Raw genomic sequence first — 8,203 nt, forward strand, 5'->3', positions numbered from 1 at the left:
GAACTGGCATCCTCTGGCCATTTGCATTTCCCTTGTTGCTAGAGACCTCTGTATTTGTGACCTAAGGATCATGCTGGGGGAACCGGTGCATAGTGGATTCCAGAGCACCCTGGAGGAGCTTAGGGGAAAAGAGGAGGGCAGAGCTGCAAAAGTGGGGGGTACTGAGGGTAGATGATTGAGTGGGTTGAACTGCGCCGCCCGGTGTGAGGTCGTGCCTGCAAGTCAGAGGCGGTGGTGGAAAGGGGAATCTGGCGGGAAGGAGAAAACGCCCCCCAATCCCGCCCGCCCCCCCCCCCCCCCCCGGAGTCGCCTGCGCGCTGGGGACCTGGTGGACAGGGCTTTTGTTGGGAAAACGGGCGGGCTGGAGGGGTCGGCGCATGCGCAGGCTGCCCAGCCGCGGGGTGTGTGCGGAGAAAAGGGGCGGGGTGGTGGAAGCTGCTGTGCTGGCAGCAGTAGGCGAGGGCGCGGCTGCGGGGTTCCCGGTGCTGAGGGCCGACGCCATTGGAGCCCCAGGGAAGGTAAGGATCTAGCCTCGGACAGGACCGGGAGAGGGTGGGTGGAACGCTGCGCTACCCCTCCCCGCACAGCGCACCCCACCTCCCTACAACGCTCCCCTCACCCGGGAGCTGAACAAAGCCCAAGCACTCAAAACCTGAACCCCGTTAGACCCGCGGTCTAGATAGGAGTCCCCTCCCCACCGCCGCCAGACCCAGGCTCCCCGATCTGAACCGCTTTAGCAGACCCGTGTGCTCTGGGCTGAGCTGCCTTAGGCGCAGGCCCCATCCCCGCCCAGCCACTCCTAGGGCACTCCCACCCAGCTGACCGCTTTGCCTCCTTCCTGGAGTTGCAATCCTGGGTTTTGAGACCTCCAGCGCTCCAAATGGAGCCTCGCCTAATCCACGGCCCCCACCCCATCTACCCCCAGCGCTCCTGTGTGAGCCCAGCCTGACCGGAATCCCCCCACCCAGCCGGACTTCGCCAAAGGATTCCTGGGATTCAGTTTCCCAGAGCTTTTCGCGGTCCCCATGTGTCTGAGCCCTCACATTTCATCTGCTCACCCTTCATCCTGGCTCCCTGCTCCAGCCCTCCAATTCAGGCCCTTTGTTTCTCCTTCTCTTCCTGCATCCATCCCCTTAGGGGCTCTTCAGACCCAAGCCCGCCAGTCCACCCGTCCATTCAAATCAAGCCACTGGGATGGGGAACCTGCCCGGACCTTTCAGTGGGGAGGTCTTCTCCGATCTCTTCTACCTCTAAGGGCTCCGACTCTGACAGAATCTACCCCAACAGACTTCACCCCCAACCCCTACTGCCTAGTAAAGGGATGACGGCTGCTCCCTCCCCCCTCAGTCTCCCGAGAGATCAGGCCTCCATTGGATCCCTCCCCCCGACCCAGGAGGCCTCGCCCTCCCTCTCAGGCTGAGCTTTCTTCTTCTTGGGACCCCAGCATGGCTGAGGGGAGCTTCCGTATGGAATCGGAAAGCTACAACGCTGAAGACATGGATGAGGGTAGTGATGAAGTTGGGGAGGAAGAGATGGTTGAAGGAAATGAGTATGAAGAATTTGGTGCTTTCGGAGGCTATGGCACCTTTACCAGCTTTGACATTCGTCTCCTCAGAGCCTTTGGGAGCTTGGGTCCAGGCCTTCACATCTTGGCGGTGAGGCCCCTTCTTGGCCACCTGCTGGCCCTGCCAAAACTGGGAGGGGAGGGGAGGTTTTATGCAGAGGGAAGGGTTGATGGGGAAGGACTGCTTAGCCACTCCAAACCAAACCTTCCCTTTCCTGCAGGGAGAAAGGGGGTTGGGGAGGGTCTTACGGGTGGTGGGGGCTGGATGGCTGCCTGCAGGAGAGGCTGGCCAGCACAAGGAAGCATGATGCGAGTGTATAAAGTTGTCTGCCTTCCTGTACCCTTCTCTCTGGCCTTTCAGAATGAGCCCTGGGAACTGGAAAACCCTATGCTGGCCCGGACTCTGGTGGAGGCATTTCAGCTGGATCCAGAAACACTTGCCAATGAGGCGGAGGCTCGGGCTGCCAATGTAGCCCGAGCTGCCGCCTCCAACCGCGCTGCTCGGGCTGCTGCCGCTGCTGCTCGTGCCATCTACAATCAGGTGGTCACTAACCACCCGCTGGCCACAGACCAGGCCTTGAGAGAGGATACCCAGCCCATGACATATGCGGTCGAGGCTCAGGAAGCCACCCCTGACACAACCCTTGCTTCTCCGCACAGCTCCCAGATGCCAGTCAACAGTGAGATGGCTGCCTCTGGGGCTCCAGCAACCTCCTCACAGCCCCAGCCAGCCTCCGAGGCCCGGGAGGCTGCTACTGAGGGTCCCAGTACTGCCTTTGCTTCCTCTCAGGCTCCATGTGCCAGTGAGGTGGATGCCACCCAGCTCAAGACAGCCTTTCTGGGTCAGAATGATGTCTTTGATTTCACCCAGCCGGCTGGTGTCAGTGGCATAGCCTTCCCACGCCCCAAGAGGCCTGCCCTAACCCAAGAGGCGGCCAGAGAGGGCCCCAGTGCTGCCTCCCGGGTGCCTCAGACAGCATCTGCCGGGGAGGGGGCAGCCACCCGGCCCAAAACAACCAAGTCTGGGAAGGCTCTCGCTAAGACTCGGTGGGTGGAGCCTCAGAATGTTGTGGCAGCAGCTGCTGCCAAGGCCAAGATGGCCACGAGCGCCCCTGAGCCTGAGAGTGCAGCTGCTACTGCTCAGAACAGTGCTGAGCCCTGGGCCAGGATGGGAGGCAAGAGGACAAAGAAGGTGAGACCTCCCTGCCTTCTCCAAACCCCCTTGTTCTTCTCCTTCCCCTCTCCACTCCCCTCCCCGCTTCTCCCCTCCTCTCCCCTCCTCTCCCCTCCTCTCCCCTCCTCTCCCCTCCTCTCTCCTCCTCTCTCCTCCTCTCGCCTCTCCTTCCCTCCCCTCCTGTCTCTTCCCTTCCCTTCTCCTCCCCTCCCCACTTCTTCTCTCAGCTTGTCCAAGTTTCTACAACACAAGTGTGCTAGCATGTTTTTACTCCATGTAGTCGCTACCCTCTGGCCTGGAGGGAGAAGAGGTTGGCTCAGTGCCTGGCACTTAGTAAGCCCTCTGCACATGTCATCCGCTGTTCCTACTACTCTTATTTCCAAGTACCTGCTCTGGTGAAGATGTTGCCAGGCGCTTGGGCACAGTAAGCTTGGTAGCCCTGGGTCTCTCCTCTCCCCAATGCTACAGTCCAAGCACCTGGATGATGAGTATGAAAGCAGCGAGGAGGAGAGAGAGCCTCCTGCTGTCCCACCGACCTGGAGGACATCGCAGCCCCCATTGACAGTGAGGGCTCAGATGGCCCCGCGGGCTCAGATGGCCCCTCGGCCCCCGGTGGCCCTGAGGTCCCAGGTACCCTCGAGGCACGTACTGTGCTTGCCACCCCGCAACGTGACTCTTCTGCAAGAGAGGGTAAGGGGTCTGCCCTTCCCCTCTCCCTCCTCCCCCTTGCTGGCCGGTTCTTTGAGCTCACACATGCCTTCACCTCCCCTTCTCCAGGCAAATAAGTTGGTGAAATATCTGATGATTAAGGACTACAAGAAGATCCCCATCAAGCGCTCAGGTAGACAACTGTGCCCCGTCCCTGAGCTCTGCCGTCCCCCCTCCCCCAACCCTCCCCAGGGGGCTCCCCATCATGTACCCCCAACTATCAGGCCTTGCCTGATGGCTCTGAGTGCACAGTACGCGGGGTCCTGACTGTGCTCCCCTCTGCAGCAGGGCTGACCGAGGGACTGCAACTCTGTGGTCCCTGCTCAGCCCAGGTGCTTTCCCACCTATCTCCTCCTGCAGACATGCTGAAGGACGTCATCCGAGAATACGACGAACACTTCCCAGAGATCATTGAACGAGCAACATACACCTTGGAAAAGGTGGGTGCGGGGATGGGGGGGCAGCTCTGTGGAACGTGAGCGGCAGGGAAGCCTTGTACCCTGCACTCTTTGGGGGCCCAGTGTCAGTACTGCCTGCTCTGGAAGCCTTGCCTAGCTTTTCCACCTGCGAGCTCCCACTGCATACTTCCTCTCCCTCGTGCTCTCGGAGGTCTCTTGTCTCCTGCAGTGGGTCCCGTTGCCTCGGCCCGTGCCAGAGCTCCCACGGGCCAGTTCCTCTGCACCCTCTCTTCCGTCCTCCCCCACGACATTGGGTTCCCTGCCTAGGAAATGTTCTGGCAGGGAATGGAGAGACTGCCTGCAGGACATCTGGCCTGGGCTTTTGACCTCACAGGCTTGTTTTCTCCCCGTGTAGAAGTTCGGGATCCACCTGAAGGAGATCGACAAGGAAGAACATCTGTACATTCTTGTCTGCACACAGGATTCTTCAGCTCGCCTCCTGGGAAAGTGAGAAAGGGCAGGAGGGTTGTGGCCTTCCCAGCTGGTGCCTCCCCCTCCTCTCAGAGAAACAGGAAAACAGGGCTGGAGGGCCTAACACAGTGCCCACCTACAGGTGTCAAGTGATTACCAGACGGGCGAGGCCAGGATTCCACCCCTGCCCACCCACCTCCTTCCTTCTAAGCAAGCAGGCTTCCTGGTGCTCTCCTCTTCCTGCAAAGTGCCTGGCCTGGGCTGGGCAGAGTGGTTGGTCCCGGGGGAGCTTTCTGACCAGTGTAGGCCCCATGGGCAAAGGGCAGGGAAGGTGTGGGTGAGCCTCTGGACACAGCTTTGGCAAGCATTTGCCCCCGCTGCCCAGTCCTGTCCTTGGCAGAATCCTGGGAGGGGGTGTTAGCATCCACATCTGATGGATGAAGTGATGCAGTCGCAAGCGGAGGAGGAATGAGTTGTCTGGATCAGGTAGCAAGCCATGCGCAGAGAGGGAAGACTTGGCCTGTAGCGAGTGGAGCAGTCTGGGAGAGGCTAGTTGGGTGAGCGGACTGTGGTCTCTTGGGCAAATGGCTGCTGGACAGGATCCTTCCTTCTACACCTTTAGGACCAAGGACACTCCCAGGCTGAGTCTCCTCTTGGTGATTCTGGGAGTCATCTTCATGAATGGCAACCGTGCCAGCGAGGGTGAGTGGCTGGGCCTGCAGGTGGGGGGTTGCCTCCACCCCCTCGTCTCACCTTCGTGTTTCAAATTCTTGTACCTCATCTCCCCTGGCAGCTGTCCTCTGGGAGGCACTACGCAAGATGGGACTGCGCCCTGGGTATGATTGGGCTTTCTGGGCTCTCACTGCCCCTCAGCGTTGTCCTTGGGCACAGGAAGCCCCAGGATTGCAACAACCTGATGGTCTGGTGCAGGGGAGTGGGCGTCCTGGACTAGGCAGAGTGCAAAGGGCCTCACCAGGGTGCATGGCGAAATGGTCCTGAACTCTCAGCCCCCTCTCTGCTCCATGTTCCCTCTCTGTCCCCAGAGGAGATCTAGGAGAAACCATCAGAATTTGGGGCTCCATCAAACCCCTATGTCGGCCATTGCTGTTGGACCTCTGCTGCATGCCCAGGCCTCATGGGGCTGCCCCATGGGCCAGGAAGTTCTCAATCCTGGTAGCGAGTGCTCCTGCCCACGTCCGGGCACTGCCACTGGCTCTAGTCATGGACTCCTTTCCTTGCCCCCAGGGTGAGGCACCCATTCCTTGGCGATCTGAGGAAGCTCATTACAGACGACTTTGTGAAGCAGAAGTAAGTACTGGCCGAGGTAACTTTTTCTCACACTCGGGACTTCCTTGTGCTGGTCTGGCTGAGGAAGCCATTCCCGGTCCTAGGTCTTAACACAGGAGGGATGGAGTCTCTGGGGTGAGTGTGGGTGGGGGTCCGTGAGAGCCAGGGGGCTTAGAATGCCAGGGCATTCTTGGGGAAAGGGAGCACGTGTTGGTTGAGAACATGGTGCGGGGTGTGTTACAACCACCACACCATCCAAGCACCTGCTCTGCAGGCTGCAGGAGAATATCCCCTGCTTTACATACCAGGAACCTGGGGCTCCAGAGTGGAAGTCTGAGCGTGGCCCTCGCTGGTAAAGGGCCCACTCAAGCCCAGAGCCCAGCCCTTCTGACTTACTGGCCAGGGCCCAGCCAATCCTTGGCCCCGGAGAACACGTGTGCACTCACACGGTCGGGAGTGCATATGGAGTACGCTGCTTTTGGTGGACCGTTTCTTCCCTTCACAGTCCTTTTCCATGGTAGACTGTCCCAGCGCTCAGCCAGGCCACGGACAAGACGCTGTGGTGGGGCGTGCTCAGAGCAGGGGGCCTGAAGAAATGGCTCCACGGTTTACGACACACCCACCAGGAATCCGGGAATCGTTGTGACAAGGGGCACAAAACCGTGGTCTTACTATGGACAAACACACTACATGTGCTTCCTCCCCCCCGACCCCCGCCCACACACCTCCCTGTGGCTGCTAGTCAGGAATGGACAGCCCAGGGTTTTGAAGGCCTCAGTACTGGAGGCAGAAACCCTGAGAGTGAGCTTGGGAGTGGGGCACCGGCTGGAGGGTCAGGGCAGGCCTCTTGCAGGAGCTGAGCTGCTGCCTTGGGACCGGAAAGGGGCCCCCTGGGAGCCATTAGTGAGACAACAGGTCTCCCTGGCTGGAGGCAAAAGTTTATTTTCCTCTCCACTGAGGTACCTGGAATACAAGAAGATCCCCAACAGCAGCCCCCCCGAGTATGAATTCCTCTGGGGCCTGCGGGCCCGCCACGAGACCAGCAAGATGAGGGTGCTGAGATTTATTGCCCAGGTAATGGAGAGCCTCTGCTGGGGGCCAGGCCCAGGGGCTGGCACTTCCCATACCTTGTCTGTTTCTCGATCATGGGCTCCCTATGCCATTTGTGTGTCCAGTGCAGACACTGAGGCTCAGAAAGGTTCCAAGGTGATTTGCCCAAGTTCGCAGACACAGTGCACGTGAGGGATGGGGGGCGAAATCCCAGGCCTGGTCCAGAAGAGGAGGAGCTCGGCTCCAGAAAAAAAAAAAAAAAAAAAAAGTGGTCTTTCTTTTTATTGTGATCACGCACACTGCACAGGAGGGTGTCCAGTGGGAAGCAGGTGCTCGGCAAATGTGGGAGAGCAGTTAGGATGGTTGGTGTTATTACATTGCAGTATCAGAACCGAGACCCCCGGGAATGGAGGGCCCATTTCCTGGAGGCTGTGGATGATGCTTTCAAGACGATGGATGTGGATATGGCTGAGGAACACGCCAGGGCCCAGATGAGGGCCCAGATGAACATCGGGGATGAAGCTCTGATTGGACGGTGGAGCTGGGATGACATACAGGTGGAGCTCCTGACCTGGGATGAGGACGGAGATTTTGGCGACGCCTGGGCCAGGATCCCCTTTGCTTTCTGGGCCAGATACCATCAGTACATTCTGAACAGCAACCGTGCCAATGGGAGAGCCACTTGGAGAGCTGGCGTCAGCAGTGGCACCAATGGTGGGGCCAACACCAGCATCCTAGATGGCCCTAGCACCAGTTCCACCATCCGGACCAGAAATGCCGCCAGAACGAGTGCCAACTTCTTCTCTTGGATCCAGTAAGGTTTTTGGGCGACAAGTGAGACTCTGGAGGGCGGACCGGGAGGGGCTCAGCAGAAGTCAGCGAGAAGTCAGCAGAAGGCCTGGCATGGGGAGGGGGAAGCAGTGAGAATGTGGGCAGACCCTTGTTTTGTTCTTTATATCCCTCACTGTGTCACCTGTATTTCCGCTTATTTTTGCTCCCGTGTCCTGCGTTTGCAGACAACGCTGACGAACTGCAGCAATCACTCATCTAGCCAGAGTGCCCCCTCAGACTCCGTGTTCACACGGCCGTCTAGGCCGCCTCTGCTTGCCCATCGGAGATGGCGTGCAAGACAAAGCTCTCTGCGCTCTCCTGCTTTCATCGTGTGCTGTTGTCGTGCTGTCGTGTTTTTGGTATCAGTGTCACATTAAAGTTGCAAAACGAATTGGGACATTTCCTCCATTACCTGTGCTCTGAGCGGCCCATGGTCGGCTCTCTGGGATGGGGTCAGGGGGCTTGCCTTTACCAGAGAGGGAGGCAGGGCGCCAGGAGATGTGGAGGCACCTGTGAGTGTGGAGATCATGAGTTTCAAGAGGCTTTGGTCCACATAGTTTCGTGATTTCCTGCACGGTGCAGCACCAGTCAGACCACGATGGGGAGGGGGCGCGGGAAGCAGGGGAAGGGGTGGGGTGGAGGCTGTGCGTTGGTGCCACTCTCCCTCCCACCAAGGGGCAGGATCCACAGTCACCCACCAGGACACACCTCCCCGCCCCC

At 59.1% G+C, this 8,203-nt stretch overlaps 1 protein-coding gene and 1 non-coding gene across 4 annotated transcripts; both read left to right on the forward strand.

The window, feature by feature from the left end:
- Positions 1-377: 377 nt before the first annotated feature.
- LOC129073267 (melanoma-associated antigen D4) lies at positions 378-7,859 on the forward strand. 3 transcript variants are annotated; one of them, XM_054576934.1, is made up of 13 exons: positions 378-518; positions 1,416-1,655; positions 1,926-2,756; positions 3,207-3,428; positions 3,516-3,579; positions 3,807-3,886; positions 4,260-4,351; positions 4,938-5,017; positions 5,109-5,151; positions 5,561-5,623; positions 6,562-6,676; positions 7,036-7,466; positions 7,669-7,859. In XM_054576934.1, the coding sequence occupies exons 1-13, from the start codon at positions 378-380 to the stop codon at positions 7,676-7,678; spliced, it is 2,412 nt and encodes an 803-aa protein (XP_054432909.1). In that variant the 3' UTR covers positions 7,679-7,859. The 3 variants fall into 3 exon arrangements, with proteins under 3 accessions (XP_054432909.1, XP_054432910.1, XP_054432911.1); XM_054576935.1 differs by having other exon boundaries at positions 462-518; positions 1,445-1,655; XM_054576936.1 differs by having other exon boundaries at positions 480-518; positions 1,616-1,655.
- On the forward strand, positions 6,167-6,296 carry LOC129073276 (small nucleolar RNA SNORA11). The gene has a single exon (XR_008529428.1). It is a non-coding gene; the product is annotated as a small nucleolar RNA SNORA11 (small nucleolar RNA).
- Positions 7,860-8,203: the final 344 nt, after the last annotated feature.

This window comes from Pteronotus mesoamericanus, unplaced genomic scaffold (genome assembly GCF_021234165.1).
Source record: "Pteronotus mesoamericanus isolate MK-2021 breed Mesoamerican mustached bat unplaced genomic scaffold, CSHL_Meso_final contig_398, whole genome shotgun sequence".
Lineage (NCBI taxonomy): Eukaryota > Metazoa > Chordata > Mammalia > Chiroptera > Mormoopidae > Pteronotus > Pteronotus mesoamericanus.

Coding starts and splice junctions, on each gene's coding strand:
- LOC129073267 (XM_054576934.1), top strand. CDS start 378: ATGCGCAGGCTGCCCAGCCGCGGGGTGTGTGCGGAGAAAAGGGGCGGG. Junction 3,429..3,515: donor TGACTCTTCTGCAAGAGAGG/GTAAGGGGTCTG, acceptor CCCCTTCTCCAG/GCAAATAAGTTGGTGAAATA. Junction 5,018..5,108: donor TGGCAACCGTGCCAGCGAGG/GTGAGTGGCTGG, acceptor CTCCCCTGGCAG/CTGTCCTCTGGGAGGCACTA.